Source organism: Gracilinanus agilis, chromosome 4, assembly GCF_016433145.1.
Source record: "Gracilinanus agilis isolate LMUSP501 chromosome 4, AgileGrace, whole genome shotgun sequence".
NCBI classification, from domain to species: Eukaryota; Metazoa; Chordata; class Mammalia; order Didelphimorphia; family Didelphidae; genus Gracilinanus; species Gracilinanus agilis.
Window position 1 is genome coordinate 81,094,453 of NC_058133.1, and position 16,817 is coordinate 81,111,269.

The window sequence follows — 16,817 nt, forward strand, 5'->3', positions numbered from 1 at the left end:
TAGCAAAAAAGAATACACACTAACTCACTGGCAAATGATTACTCTATTTTTCATGATAACTTTATTAAAGTATGAAAATCCGATATGAAATAAGTATAGGATGAAATTTAAAGCAATCACCTGAGACATCCCTACTGGATGGCATGCTACACCCAAAATACTTAGGGCAGATAATTTTAATTTAATTCCTTCAGCAATCTCAAAGTTCAACTAGATCATACATGTGATATGGAGAAAGGATCTTTTAGCAGAAATCTTAATGAATTGCTAAAACTATTCAATACAGGCCTAGAAACTAGGTGGAACTAAGCCAGGTCTAAAAGAAGTTTAAGAAATAATGAAACTAGGGGCAGCTGGGTAGCTCAGTGGATTGAGAGCCAGGCCTAGAGATGGGAGGTCCTAGGTTGAAATCTGGCCTCAGACACTTCCCAGCTGTGTGACCTTGGGCAAGTCTTACCCTTACCACTCTTCCACCAAGAAACTAATACACAGAAGTTATGGGTTTAAAAATATAAAAAAAAAAAAGAAAAAAAAAAAAAAGAAATAATGAAACTTGGGGGTAGCTGGGTGACTCAGTGAATTGAGAGCCAGGCCTGGAGACAGGAGGTCTTGGGGTCAAATCTGGCCTCAGATACTTCCTAGCTGTGTGACCCTGGGAAAGTCACTTAACCCCCATTGCCTAGCCCTTACCACTCTTCTGCCTTGGAACCAATACACAGTATTGATTCTAAGATGGAAGGTAAGGGTTTAAAAAAAATTTTTTAAATAATGAAACTAAAAATCTTCTCCTTAGAACAAGTAGTACCATTCTTTAGACAGAAGTAACCAAATATTCTTTTATTCTGACAGTGATTAAGTGGTAGGTTGAGATTTTAGTAAACTTATTTTAGAAGTGTTGAAAATAGTCAACTTTCCCAGACCCTGAAAGAGCAGCATCAGCCTACCATATAACAGAAATAAAAAAAAAAAATTTCTATTTCAAGTTACAACAGTGTTTCAAAAGGATGATCCAAACATTCTATGCAAAACCTCTTGCTTAACCAAAATCCAAGTGACCAGAACTCTGAATTAAGAACTAGAATTTTGTAGCATTCCACCATTAGGAGAAAGAAGGAATACTATGTAAAAATAAGTTCAAATTAATGAACTTAAAAAAAAATCAATCAACTTTGGGTAGTGTATAATTAGAATCTGCTCCCCAGGACTCTAAATCCCAGCTTCCCATGTTCATTCTCATGTTACATACTAATGTATCCCATCTATCAGGGAAGATAAAGTTTGTATGTGACCCTGTCCCTCTCTCTTTTCCCCTGATCACAGTTTGTGGAGGTGGGGTGAGTCCCAGGCAGAAGAATTTTACTCAGATGTTTTTACTCAGATTTTTACTTTTGTCCTTTTTATTTCTTCTACTTCAAGTGATTATTAATAAACTTTATAAAATATAAATACTTGGAGTTATTGGATATTGATTTAAATCTTACAGTAGGGAGGAAGAGCCAAGAAAACAGTTACAAATTATTTCCCTGGTCACCTTTGGAGGGGGTGGGGGGTTGCTTTCCCCCAATATTTTCAGACAAGACAGTGGCTGAAACTCCCAGGTGGGAAAAGCTTTGATCACCCACAAATGGCAGCTGGTACTCCTCAAACCTTCAGGCTAACAGCCTAGCCTCCCTCTCACTCTCAATCCAGTAAACACCTCACCACAAAGATCATAGGCTAACCTTTACACTTCTATTATCAAAAAGAACGGATGACCCTCATGTAATATAAGACTGGCAACCACAAGAGAAAGCCACCACAGTCATGGTTACTAACATACTAAAGTAGAAAAACTCATTTGTGCAAGTTAGAAAAAACTGCAAGCTGAATTTTTTTGACTAATCCTTAGCCAACCAATAAACTTAATTAGCAGAAATGTGGCATTTCCCCCAACATTCCAGTTAATGGAGTAATAGAGGACACAAATGAAAGGCTAAGACATAGTCCTTGCTCTTGAGGAACTCAAAAATCTAAAGCAAAACAGTCACACACACAGCTATAGCTAATGTACCAAAAGCAGGTTATAAATACTACTCTTTTCTAAAGCTTAGAGGAAGGAAGGATCCCTCTGGGATGAGGGACTGTGATGAGTTGTGAAGATGGGAAGAAGGGAGAAGGCTGGTTTGTATGTGAAACGATCTACAATATTAGATCATTAAAATGCTTGATATAAAAAAAAAGATGCATTTTTGACTCCAGGGAGCACTGTGATTTTCACCTAAAAAAGCAGAAAGACTAACTGTCTAATTTACTTGTGGGCTTCCTCTTACTTTAATTTATGATCTAGAGGTCAGTACCTATTCTCCTAACTAGACCTCCAAGAATTAAGAACGGAGGAGACCCTGGCAGTAACAACCATTTTTTCTTGTCAAGATTAGAAACAAAGGGGCTTATTGCCCATCTTGTCCAAAAGCATCAAGCCAGAGGAGTAAGATCCTAGGTGGAAGCAAATTGGAACGTGGCTCCTCTTTGGCTTCAAAACTCTGAAAATCAAAAAGGAATCATGAGGAAATATACTTCTTTATGGAACTATAAGAGTTTAAATGTAATTGGATCTCAAAAAACTAAGCTCTACTTAGTGGCATTTCAATACTTTCATAACTTATATAAGTCATAACTGAACTTCTGATAAGCCTTTATTTTGTAAAGGAAAAAAAAAAATCACCTACCATCTGGTAAAGTAACAGAGTAGTTAATTAGTTCCGAAGTCTCCCCATCACAAAATCCATGCATGCCACCACTTATAATCTCATCAATAAATTGTGAGTTTTTTCTCCCCACAGCAAAATGGTGAGACCAACCTCTACCATGCAAAAGCATTCCCATATTACAATTTATTAGGAAGAAAAAACATGATTTGCAAAAATGTCAAATGAAATTTCCAAATAAGACTGATTAGACAACATTCCATGTAGCAGAAGTTGTATTCAATGCATGTTGGAGTTCCTTTTTCCTCAGCTCCTTTTTTGAATATGAGTGCTTTCTGTATCTGCTTGACACACCAGAGGCCACTAAGTCCAGAAAACATAACTTTCTTTACTTTCCTATAATGTTGATGGTTTTTTTCTGTTCTCAAATCTTTGCCTGCTTCTCATAAACTGGCAAAAGCTAAAAGATGCTAGACTCCTTAAAATTCAGCAGCTTGTAGCTCCATTTAAAACAAAAACTAAAAACATTTAAAAGTAGATTTAATTAGTAAAGTTGTCAATACCGTCAGAACAAATTACACTTAAATATATGAATTAGGACAATTTTCTCAGGAAACCAAATACATAAAACACATTTTTATGTTCCTAAAATAAGTGATCTAAGTAGCCCCTACACCCCAGACTTTTCCCTCAGATCTCAGAGATGGAAGCTGTTCCTCCTCTTCCTGGCCAAGGCTGACTCTTCTACTTGGGTCTTTGGTACTATCCCTTCTATCCCATCCCTCAGATCATCTTCAATCCCTTCTCTTCTGGTTCCTCCCTTACCTCCTGTACTGAAATCTCCCCTAAAACTAAAAATAAACAAAAGTAAACCACTTTCCTTTGATCCTGGCAGCCTTCAAGCTTCATTCTCTCTTTATTTCTCTTTTCCTGCTAGGTTTCTAGAAAGTAGTTGACTACTTACTGCCTCTATTCCCTTCTCAGCCTTTATAATGTAGTTTCTATGCTTACTGCAACAATGAAACAGCCCTCTCTAAGGTCTGCAATGACTTCCTAAATCTAATCATCTCAGTTCTTCTCTTCCTTTGGCCATTCTATCGATTTTACTGTGGTTGATCAGTCCCTCCTTCTTGATGTTCTTCCTAGGTTTCTATCTAGGTTTTTATGACACAATTCACTCTTAGCTCTCCTCTGCCTGATAAGAATAATCTATTCCTCTCCCCACAAACTTCCAAGGCTCTATCATGAGTTCCTTTCTCTTCTCTTTTATTTTTTCTTCCTGTGCAATCTAACCAAGAATCATGGGCTTGACTACTATCTCTAGGCAGATGACTCTCAAATATTTATTTCCATTCTTGACTTCACCTCCAATTGTATGATAGACATTCACCCCAGATTTACCCATCTGAAACTCATACTCAGCAAGGGTATTTCTCTCTATAAACTGTCCCTTCTCCTAACTCCTTCATTTCTTTTGATGGCACAGCATTCTTCCAGTCAACTAAGCTCCAAACCAAAAGTTCTTCACTCTCTCATGTTGTGGACTCCTTTGGCAGTTTAGTGAAACCTATGGACCCCTTCTTAGAATGTTTCTGCCTACATTCATAATTTTCAATAAGAGGCTTGTTAAAGTGAAGATGTAATTGTTTTCCAATCCAAATTCATAGATCTACTGAAATCTATCAGGTTAAGATTCCAGGTTAAAAATCTCTTTCTCTAAGGAGGGCAGCTAAATGGCCCAGTGGTGGATTAAGAGCCAGGCCCAGAGATGGGAGGTTCTAGGTTCAAAATTGGCCTCAAACACTTCCTGGCTATGTGACCCTGGGCAAGTCACTTGCCTAGCTCTTACCACTCTTCTTGGAACCAAAACACAGTATTGATTCTAAGACAGAAAGTAAGGGTTTTTTTTACGTTGAGAATCATTCTTGACTTTTCTCTTTACTCATTTCCTACATTCAATCAATTGCCAAGTCTTGTTAATTTTAGCTTCAAAATCTCTTGTGGACCACCTCACTTTTACCTATACTGCCACTCTCTCTTCATTTAGGCTTATAGTCAAATGTCTAAACTACTATAATAGCTTTCTAATTGGTTTTCCTGATTCCAGGCTCTCCCCTCCTCAATCCAATCTTCACACCACTGCCAAGGTATGATCAAATCCCCTTAGTTTCCTGTTTTTAAAAACTCTCCTCCCACTGCCTACTTAATAAAATATAAACTCCTTCCTCTGGCATTCAAACACTTCAACAATCAGTGTCTATACCTGCACTCTATCTTCCAGCAAATTGGACAATTAGCTATTTTCTGATATCATTCTTTCTTCTCTTGCCTCTGTGTATATGCTATAAAAATTTGATAATTAGGATGAATCTCCATCCTCATCATCTCTACCAGATAACAAGGCCCTATATGCTACCATCTCCATTAATTATCCTCTAAATTCCTTGGAGTGTATAAATGATCCTTCCCTATTAAATAGCTCAGGCCACTCTGACCACCCCTATAAATTACACAGAGGAAATGGGAATCGTGCTGGTTCTTCAAAGACAGAATTTGCATAAGAGGTGAGGTTTGTTATGAATAGTGTGGCCAAAAGCATAATGATGAGTAAACAAAAGGCATTTGGCAAGTAGATCAACAAGGCTGGAGCAGAAAGAATAGAACTGGTTTTCACATGATGAAATCAAAACTATCAATAAGCACATGAAAAAGTGTTCTAAATCCCTCCTGATTAGAGAAATGCAAATTAAAACAACTGTGAGGTACCACCTCACATCTAGCAGATTGGCCAATATGACAACAAAGGAAAGTAATAAATGTTAGAGGAGATGTGGCAAAATTGGGACATTAATACACTTCTCGTGGAGTTGTGAATTAATCCAACCATTCTAGAGGGTAATTTGGAACTATGTCCAAAGGGCTTTAAATGAATGCCTGTCCACCAATACCACTGCTGGGTTTGTACCTCAAAGAGACAATAAGGAAAAAGACTTGTACAAAAATATTTATAGCCGCATTCTTTGTAGTTGCAAAAAATTAGAAAATGAGGGAATGTTCATCGTTTGGGAAATGGCTGAACAAAAACTGTGGTATATCTTGGTGATGGAATATTATTGTGCTGAAAGGAATAAAGAAATGAAGAAATGCAATGTGTACTGGAATGACCTCCAGGAATTGATGCAGAGTGAAAAGAGAAGAACCAGGAGAACATTGTACAGAAAGGCTGATACATTATGGCACAACTGAGCATAATGGACTTCTCTACAAGCAGCACAATCGAATGTAATAGACTTTTCTACCAGCAGCAATGCAATGATTCAGAGGAACTTGTGAGAAAGAACTGTGGAATCAGAAATGCATTAGAAAAATATATGCTTGATCACATAGGGATGTGATTAGGGTTTTGATGTTAGAGGATCACTCTACTGCAAATATAAATAACATAGAAATGTTTTGAACAATGATACATGTATAATCTAGTGGAACTGCTTGTTGGCTTTGGGAGTGGGGAGGAGAGAACGGATGAGGGGGGATTATGAATCATGTAACCATGGAAAAATATTCTAAATAAAAATTTTTAAATTAAAAAAAATTTTTTTTAAAGTGCAGCCCTAGCCAAAACAATAAGTGACAACTACCTAATTTAGTTGTGGGCACTGGGAAGAGAATGATTGCCTTTTATATAGCATTTTAAAATTTGCAAGGTAATTTATATACTTTATCTGACTGAAGCCAGAAAACCACCCAGTGAGGTTAAGTAGTCAGATATTATGATTCCCTTTTATAGATTAGGAAACTGGAAACTTTGAGAGATTAAATGGCTTGTCCTTAGTCACTTAGCTATTAAGTGTCAGAGGCAGTATTTGAACTTGAGTCTTCCTTACAAAAAATCCAGCACTCTAACCACTACCCCAAAAGGTAATTTTGAGAGCCCCTAAGAAGTAAGACAAATAGACTTGAGTGATTAAATATGGGAAGGAGGGAGGAAAAGGATTAGGATGGGGTAAAAATGACATTCAAGTTATAAGTCTAATTGTTGAAAAGGATGGTGGTCCCATTAACACTTAATTTTTAAAAGGTGAGGAAACAATCTCTTCCTCTCTATTGGCTCCTTCTCTTCTGCTTCAAGCAACAAAACCTTCAGTTGGCCCTGCTGCCAGGGCCTTTCTTCTCTTTCAACTGTCTAAATTCTAAAATTAGTGGTCTATCCAACTACAAACAAGCCTCTATCCTCCTGAATACTCATTTTCTCCTTAAGTTTCCTCCACCATCTAGATAGCCTGAAGAGCCTTCCTCAGGGGTCGGCAGTGGCATATAACAAACATATCCAGTCTCCTCTCCTCACTAACTTCTCTGTAACATTGACATTAACTACCCTCCTTCCCAGGAATCCTCTCTTGCCTTGAGCCCTTTGAAGTTCAAATTATTCTGGTTCTTTTCCTATCTTTCATGCTTTTCTGGCACTTCCTCCAATTTCCCCAAAGTAAGAACAACCCAGTTCAATGTTCTGCCCTTCTATGTTCTCCTCCTCAAAAAGCATCACAAACATTTATGACTGCAAGGATTACTCTCACTGCAGACTGCAGGTGAGTCTCATATTTCATTCCTCAGGCCTTCTCTCTACATCCTCTTACCCAGAAACTTCATCTGCTCTCATGACTTCAACTATCCCCAGATGATTCCCAAACCTATACCTCCACCTCTGATTTGTTTGCTGAGCTCTGGTCTTATATCCCCAACTGCCTTTTGGAGAACATTCTGATCTGTTATATGATTTTACATGATAGTTTCAGATTAAGTTAAAACTTAAATGTAAACTGAGTGAAAAATGTCAATATAATTTCTAATATTAACACTTATTACAGCTCTGAGCACTTTTCCTACATGAACTGAGAAAGATACAAACAAAATATTCCCTTATAAGGTAGCAAAAGAAGCATATAATGACTATGTTGCCCTTACAAAATAACTTACTCTTGGATAAGGAAGGCCACTAGTGGTATTGAAAGCAGGTAAAAGCTTGTAACCCAACTGTTTGGCCATTTGAAGAAGTTCGTCATTGTACCACTGCATGTGTTCACCTTTCTCCTTCAGCATGATAGCCACTGAATGTCCACCTAAAAGACCCCTGAAAATACATACAAAAGACATTTTCTACATTTCATAAACATACACTTAATCATAAAATCAATGATATTTACATAAAACTGGAAGTATTTTTAAAAAGCAAACAAGAATAACCAGTTATAGAATAGGGAAGGAAAGAATGAACCTTCAGTTGTCTTAACTCACTCTAGTCACTTAATCACTTTGCACAGCAATTCACTGCTTTTTCATATTCTGTAAGACAGAACTGATAAAAACCACTTGTGACTTGTTTTAAAATTCTTACTTCAATGCTTTCTTAAAAGATACAAAAAATAAATACATTTGGCACCTTAATTTTGACATTGTATTCTTATCAACCCTACAGCAAATCTTAATAGAATAAGTATAAAATTTGCCATTAACCAATAAATGGTCTAATAAGCTATGTGAATTTCTGTAACTAGAACAGTGAGAACTTTCATTTGAGAGACTAGATTTCAGGTCAGAATCATTCTATATCTCAGGCAAAGAGACGCATACTACAACGGCAATCATCATTAAAATAATTAAAAGCAAATCGTGTTTTCTGGTTATTTCCTAACATATCTTCTAAGAAAATGTATTTTAAATATATAATAAGAACACTTAATCCACTTAGCTGAGATACATATACTTTTAAATTTTGTTTTTGTGGGTAGATTTTTGTACCAATAGATGTCTATGGTAAGAAATTCATATAAGCTTAGGAATAAAATGGATTTATATTAGAGGTTTTTTAAGTTATAAAATGAATTTGTGGCATTTAAAGATCAAATATTACTTCCCCACTAAATTATATCTTAACCACAGACTAAGATAAATGATTCACATTCAGTCTTTAATATTGAATATAGTTATATTATAGCCTTTAATATTGGAACATAGTGTTCCTGATAACAATTTATGATAGTGATTAAAAAGAATAATGTTCAGCTCAACAAACAAGTATGAAAATTTTTTCTTGCAAAATGTGGTTATTGTCACAAATCAAAGTCTTATTGCTCTTTGTGACTGTTTCAGTCTGAAATAGGACTGAAGCTTTTGTAACTTAGAACAAAAAAGTTCTATCATCTTAGCCTAAGCAAGTGTCTTATTTTCTAACTATAAAAAATTGAAAACCATTATTTTAATGTCCTAAGATTTTCTGGTACAAATTTACAGCTTTAATGTATAATAAATATACTTACCCAAGGACTCTGATGTTTGTTTCAAAAACTGATACAACTATGTCGTTATCCAAATTAACATCTCTTACAACTTTTCTCACAGCCTCTTCAAATTCTTTAGTTTTATTTAATACCTAGGGAAATACATAATTGCTCAACTTGTGGATTAAAGCATTCAGAATAAGCTATTAAAAGCAAGTCAATATGTAGCAGTTAACTGAAGCAAGTTAATACAGAAGGAAACTAGAAATCCAACAATACAAAAACCTTTAGGCATCTGTGTGTAGTACACCAAACCAGACTCAACATGTGCTGACTTGCTTAGATTCCTTAGAAGAACACGAGGTAGGAGAGGCTGGGGTGAGATAGCATCTGAACAAAGTGGAGAACAAAAGCTCCTGGTAATACAATTTCATTAGACTTAGACTGTCCAGGAACATTGAAGTATCATTAGAATGTAAAATTTACTATTCACAACTGTCTGAGAGATATTCAACACTTCTCTACTCCCCATTTTTGAACATTAAGCTTGCTCACTATATGCTTTATAAAAAACAAGTCTTTCTCTCACTCTTAGCAGAGAGCACCTTCTTCAAAAGAAGGTTATCATCAACTTATATTTTAAATCTGGAGCTGAGGAAACATTTCAGCCCCTAAGTGCTAGCCTGCTTGCTTTCATCCCGCCTAGGCAAGTATGACTGTAATACAGGGTAAGGAATCTTGATTGGGATGAGTCCTCTTGGCTCCTTAGGCTTTTGAAATTATTCTAGAAGGACTTCTGATATTATAGAAGCTGCCTAGTTGTCTTCCACATCACTTGTCTGCACAGTAAGATGTTTGGTCCTAATTTTCTTAAAAAGTATCTTTTTCTTAACTTTATGTTTTGCTTTCTTAACCTTTAATTCCTGGCAAGGCAATCTGATATAGGAGAAAACAGCATTATTCTTTAAGTTAGACTACTTGGATCCAAGACCAAACTTTAACACTTACTGGCTATGTGACTCTGGGTAAGTCACCGTATCTCCCCTTAACCAGGCTGAGCCACAAGTGTCTTTCTTCCTCTATGCTTTTTCTGCTTACCTCATAGAACCACTACGAGAGAAAAGCACTTAGACACACTATAAACATGTGAGGTGTGATTAATATTACTCTGATGCTTCATTACATAATGGATACCACCCTAAGTCTCAAAAGATTATGCCAGAAATGCACATTCCATTATATATGGAGCACATCCAAAAGGGGAAAAGGGCCCAGATCCAGGTCAAACTCTCGTGTAAGGGCCTGATCACTGAGGATCATTAGTACAAGATTAGCTACTAGATGAATATTTTCACTCTCAATAATACCTGAAAATGTATTAATGAATAAATGGGCTGCAATTCATGCTGATAAGCATATACACCAATAGCTTTGAAAATCCTTGAAGTATGAATTTTATTTTCATGCAGAAACTTTAAAATTTTAATTTTCCCAGAATATACTATAAAAGAGAGTGGCATCTTATCCAACTAATACTACAAGGAGGGTAAATTCAGAAAAAAAAATATAAATAAAATGAGCCACACAAAGGAACTCAAATTAATAGTATTTTAAGACTTAATATATTTGAAAGCTCTCAGCCCCAAGGGCAGGATCCTTTTGGACTCTGATGAAATAAAAGGCATGTCAAAATAGACCTTTATTTTGGCTTATTTAGTATGGGACCTTAATGTTCTACTTCAGCCCTTTTTAGACATTTGTTCCTCAAAATTATCTCCTCAGATTCTATCCCCTTTAGCCTATATTATCTTGTTTTCAGTTCACCTCTAAAAAGTTTTCTATGGGGCTAACATTACAAGAAAAAAAAAGTGGCCTCTTTTTAAGTCTCAAACAAGTTCATCTTTAGGATAAATATGCAACATTGCACCTATTTCATAAGCAAAATCTTTAAAAGAAACGCCTTCTTTCCCACCCCACCTTCTCAAACTATTTCAATCTGTTTGTTCATGCTTCTCCCACTGCTAATTTCATAGTAACCTTCACAGAGTCTGAGTTTAAAATTATACTAGCTTAACTCCCACTAAAATCTACAAGAATCAACCAGTTAAAACAATGCACCAGAGTACAGCATTACTAGTACTACTTACTTAGTAAACAATGAAATGTCTAAAGTGAAAGCTATCAGATCGTGTATAGCTTCAAAGATGATAAACCCTACTCAGATAATTTTCTTCCAATAATTAATATAGTAGATAAAAAAAAGATCACCAATTAAAGTCAAAGCAAATTAGAAATATCAGTGTTTACATTCAGTCAAAATGTTATAAAACGAAATATTCCTTTAAAAATTAAACTGCTTAACTCAAAAATAAACCACTACCACCACATAGTTAAAAGAGAGGCTTCCAATCCATTTCAGAGTCTTCAATTTTAAAACTATTTAAGGAAAAGAACACTCAAAAATGGAGTTAGGGCATTTAACAACCATGAAATGGTTTCCATTTTTTCTTAGAAAAAAAAAGAGAAGATTCAAACCATAATTAAGTGAAATTTTTAATAATAACTTTTATAATGATTTGAAAGATGTCATGTTGCTTGCTATCTTAGACTTTCCCCTGACACTGCTTGAGGATGGATTCTAAAAAATAGGTTTACTTGCTTTTATCCTGATTTTCTAAAGGCCACAAAGGTTTAAAATTAAAGGGAAACTTGGGGATCATTTAGTCAAAACCCCTCATTTTACAAATGGGGAAGTTAAATCATGGTGGTAAAATGACTAATAAAATGCCATACATAAATAATTGTTATTCTGGAGTGCTTGCTACCACTGAGAATCAAGAAATCTGATTAGTCAGTTTCTAGCAAGACTCATGGAGGGATGAGGTGAAAGGGAAGCTTTTTAACAGAGAATGCATGATGCCTCAAGCTAGTACTCCTAAAAGCACATCAGGATATGGAGAAGTTATGACTAGAGGGTTGTAAAAACAGGCAAATACAGCAGAGATGAGAATTTTACCAATAATCAGAGGAAAGATACAGAAGACCTACTATCTCTCAAAACCCCCACTGCAGATCCTATTCATCACAGCTTTATCAATGTTTGTTCTGTGCCAAGGACGGATATGTTCCAACTGTTTTTAAGAGGTAAATAACTCCTCTTCCTCCCAAGTGACAATTCATGTCTTTTGAGATATTCCTGGCAAAACTCTCCTCCACGACAGAGGAACCTCCCCAAAGGCTAACGAAACAAACAGGGAAAAGAGTTTAATGCCCCTGTTTACAGATTTTTTTTAACTTTTCAAAGAAATTAAGCATCCAAAGACTTAATTGGACTAAAAAAAATTCTAGAACATGGCTCAGGAGAAGAAAGCAGATTTAATGAGTTAAAGAAACCCAACAGCAATCATTTCAAAAGTCATCTAAAATTATTTTTTAAATCACTACATGAAACATCTCAAAATTTTAAAAAATCTTAATTTAAAAATGATAAACCCTGAAATGAAATTTAATGCAATTAGATCTTAAATTTTTCCCATTTTTATAGAGGGCATCATCTAAGAAGGGTAATCTAACTGTGATACTTGATAATTTTGGCATGTGAAATTTTATCTTACTCCTTCCAATTACAAATCAAAGCTGAAAACAATTTTCATCTTGATCTTTCTTCTGAAAAGGGAGAGAATGTCAAAATAGGAGGGAAGAGAGAATCAAGTTCAGGGAGACAAATAATGAAATTTAGAAAATTATATTTTTGAAAGGATTTCAAGGAAAGATAATAAAATCAAAGGAAATATAAAGTTCTCTCAGAAATGGAAAAAGAAAATTTTCAACATTCCATAATATATATAACTGAACATTTGTCATTTTCTTTAGCTTGAGAAAGCCAAAAGCTTCTTAATTTTCTAATTATTAATCAACAAAATTGTATCACAGTGCTAATAAATACCAAAAAAATTAAAATTTGGTAGACAGCCAGTCTTAAACGCAGATCTTCTTGACTCTTTGCTTCACCTCTAACATATTGTTTTAGCTAATTCTGGAGAAATCAACTTTTCAATGACCCAGGCAACTAAGACAAGTGAGTAGAAGTTTCTTCACAGGGAATTTCCCTACACAAATGAAATTATAGATTTGGTTCAAAAGAAAAAATATTTATATATCTGGAAAAGTATATTTGATTTAGAGGGGAGAAGGGGAAAATGCATAAAATTATTTAAATAAGATAATTTTATCATTTTTTAACATCACTGGGATGAGTGACCTTTGAGAGATAAGGGACTAAAATTATTTTCTTCTAGGAGAAACAAAAATCTGTGTTTCCTGACTATAGTAACACCATATGATTTAAGTTAAATCATACACAAACCAAAGTAGTTGAATGTCTCTATGATATGCTGAATAATTTCAGAGGACAGAATGGATTCATGATTATACTATATCTTGCCCAATTATGGGGGCACTGATATACAAGATTTATTTAGAAACAAAGGTCCAAGAGACTAAGTATGGAACTTAAAAGCTCAATCCTGAAGGATTACTGATCACTTTATCATTTCTATCTTTATAATACTTTAATATGCATATATATGAAATTTATAGAATGAAAAAAATCCAAGAAGGATCAAACCTACCACAAGAGTGTCCAAAGTATCAATCAGTGTCAGGGAAAATCTAAGAAACAAGTATAACCAGATATAGAAAATTAGAATCCTGAATGTCTTATCCATATATAGTAGTCTCTCTGTTATCTGGCATTCTATCTACCAGCACTCTCTCATAACCAGTACTTCTGCAGTCACCTATCATACAATAACTGATGTTAATAAAAATGAGCTTGAATCAGTGTAAGACCACAAAATATGAGAAAGATTCACTTGTCAGTATAATTTAAGTGCAAAATTACTCAGTTGTATCTAACTCTATGAATATCGGTTATTGATATGAGTATGAAATAACTATTAACCAGAATATCTGATTAATTAGAACAGCCCATTCGTGATCCAATTGAATAGAAGTTTATTTCATTTTTTTTAACTAACTACATTTGACATATTTCAAATAGAAAATATTTCTGGTGAGTACTTTGTCCTCTAACAACTGTAAGATCAATTCAATTCTTGACAAACATGTCTAACTGAAATAAGGAAGAGACCAAAAAGAGGCAAATATACAAAATGTCTATCTACTTAACAAAAAACAAAGTATTCAAATAATGTCAACATTTAAGGACCAAATACAAAAAGGTTCTACAATTCACTTAATCACATTCTAAAATACATTATAAGTCCTAAGTATATCTTAAAATGTTAAATGAAGTACACCTATTTCTAGAGTCTCTGATTTTACATACTTAGTAAATTTATTCATTCTGAAAGACTGGCATTAATTTTATTCTCTCCAGTTCCTTTTTTTTTTTTTTTTGGAAAGATAAATTTAAAGTAACAACCAACATATTATCAAAGTGTGTATACATCCTCCATGGGCTTACATATTTGCTAGAGAACCCTTAAAAAATTTAAGAACTACCATTTCACTTCTAGAAAGCAAATGCCTTAAATATAACAGCATCAATAATGCTTTATGATAACAATTTTAGTTTATGACAGGCTAAGAATGAAATAATTTGATTTATTAAAAGCACAGTCATTTGGTAAAATGCTCATGCAGTTTTCCAACAAGAATAACAACTAAAATTTGATTCTGAATTTGATTCAAATCCATCTCAAGGTTATATACATACTGTTTTCAAAGGCTGCTACTCAAACTATACATTTCTAATTAACAGTTATCTACACACATCAGGTCAAAGTATAAACACAATTGAAGCTTGAATGTTTTTCCTAAAACAATGCAAAAAAAAGAAAAAAAATTACATACAGAAAATAATTTTAGCTATTTAGAGCATATCTTGTATAACCTAAGAGTAATGGCCTCTCTCTTTTCTCACCAGTCACACAATTTACTCTTTAAAATTTACCATTCATAGGCATTTCAAAATTCTTATGAAGCCAAAAGTTCCTGCAAGTGGTCTAAATCTTAGTTAGGTACAAATAAAACTTCAATAAATACTCACTTTCCTAATGCATCATCAACATCACCACGACTTGGCTCCTGACCTCTAACACGACCCCGGCAGGTTAAGGGCATCAGTTCGTCAGCTGGGTAAGCATGTTCCTGTAAGAAAAATCAACTGAGAGTTATTCCTAAGAAAACAAAGTAAAAGCATATGCTATTTAACTACTGAGGCCTATCTAATAAGTACAATTAAATGGGAAAAAATCTGAGCTACTATTCCTATAATATAAGGAATCTGACTTGGGATTTTAGATATATAATATGGACATCCACTCATTCCATCCTGCTGTCTACTCTGCTGATGCCCAAACTCCTCTCCTCCTACAAGAGCATATCCATTTCAGACCACCAGAAAAATGTTCCCTGTCCCTATTGGAGTTCATTCATTTCACTTTGGAACTCTTGCACTGAGTCAAATAGTCTTGATCAGAGATTAAATTCAACCCATAAATTCAAAATCCATGCAAATAAATTCAATTACGCACTACTTTCAACTAGTTTCTAAGACTATTAGACCATATCATGTTTTAGGACCTACTTGGACTTGGCCATCCTTCCTGTCCCCTTGTTTCCCCATTCCCCACTCTTTCTCAGTTTAGTAATCAATCAAATCTACACTACCATTACCACTGATCCTAGAAAGGCCCATTCAATGACTGTTCTGTGTTCAACTCACTATCACTAGAACTACTTAGTCACTGCCTTCATTAACTCCCAGAAATGTGTTCATTGCATTAGAATGAAAATTCTCGGATTGTCTCAGTTTTGTATATATTCCCAGTTAGTTCAGCACCAGGCATGGCACATAATAAAGGTTCTTTTATTCTTTCATTAAGTACCTCCTTCTCCCCAAAATAAGCCTTAAATTCCAGCGTCTAAGAAAAAGAAAAAAAAGGAAGCACTCTACTTCCTTTACATGACCTTTCTATTTCTTTTTACTTTCTTTCCCTATGATTACAGGAGCCAAAAATCTAGTTTATGACAATAGCTGGGAAGCTCACAGAGTCCCCGAACATAGGGTCCCACAGAAGTCAAATAGTGATGTCTCCTGTGTTACATATTATTGTATGTAATCAGAAAGAATAAAATGAATGTAGACACCTTGGGGAACAATCATACCCAGAAGGTTAGGCACCTCTATGAAGGTGCCAGAATATGTGGCAGCCTGAGTATATTGAGACCCAGGATGCTTTTTAGATCTTGTTTAAAAGACAGCTAACCTTATTACAAGAATAAAATCAATAATGGACAATAAAAACATCCAAAAAATAACTTTTGTGAGTGTGCAGATTTGATAATAATGTTAGAATTCTGTGAATCAGAAAAATTACAAAATATGAGGGCAATAATATATGGTACTCAATTTATACTTTGCCAACAGCTTTCATTTCAGACAATTTGAAATGTATAAAGATACACATCTATGGACTTTAAAAATCTTGGGAAAAGATCTTAGAACTGGGTCTAATCTCTTCCCTCATTTAAACATAAGGAAACTGAGGCTCAGCCAGGTCACGGAGATCACAGGCTGAGAACTGGAAGGAAATTTAGAAGTTACCTAGCCAAAACTTTTTTTTTTTTTTACAAAGAACACAAAAAGAAAAGTGATCTACTCAAAGTTACCCACATTCCAAGCAGGCAAGCTGAGAATCCAACTTAAACTTTCTTACTCCCAACCAGCATTCTTTCCATTGCATCCTGCAGTAACTTACCCTAGGTGGGAATTAAGTGGCCAATCTGAGGAAACAGAATCCTCTAATCTCTTATTTTCTGAAAGAGT

At 34.8% G+C, this 16,817-nt stretch overlaps 1 protein-coding gene across 1 annotated transcript in view; it reads right to left on the reverse strand.

The window, feature by feature from the left end:
- The window catches only part of EDEM3 (ER degradation enhancing alpha-mannosidase like protein 3), a 63,155-nt gene that overhangs the window by 31,504 nt on the left and 14,834 nt on the right, over positions 1 to 16,817 (reverse strand). The window contains exons 3-6 of the mRNA XM_044676899.1: positions 15,036 to 15,136; positions 13,594 to 13,633; positions 9,002 to 9,114; positions 7,662 to 7,815 (exon numbers count right to left, since the gene is read on the reverse strand). Coding sequence (XP_044532834.1) covers positions 7,662 to 7,815; positions 9,002 to 9,114; positions 13,594 to 13,633; positions 15,036 to 15,136 — 408 coding nt within the window. The remainder of the gene's footprint in view (positions 1 to 7,661; positions 7,816 to 9,001; positions 9,115 to 13,593; positions 13,634 to 15,035; positions 15,137 to 16,817) is intronic.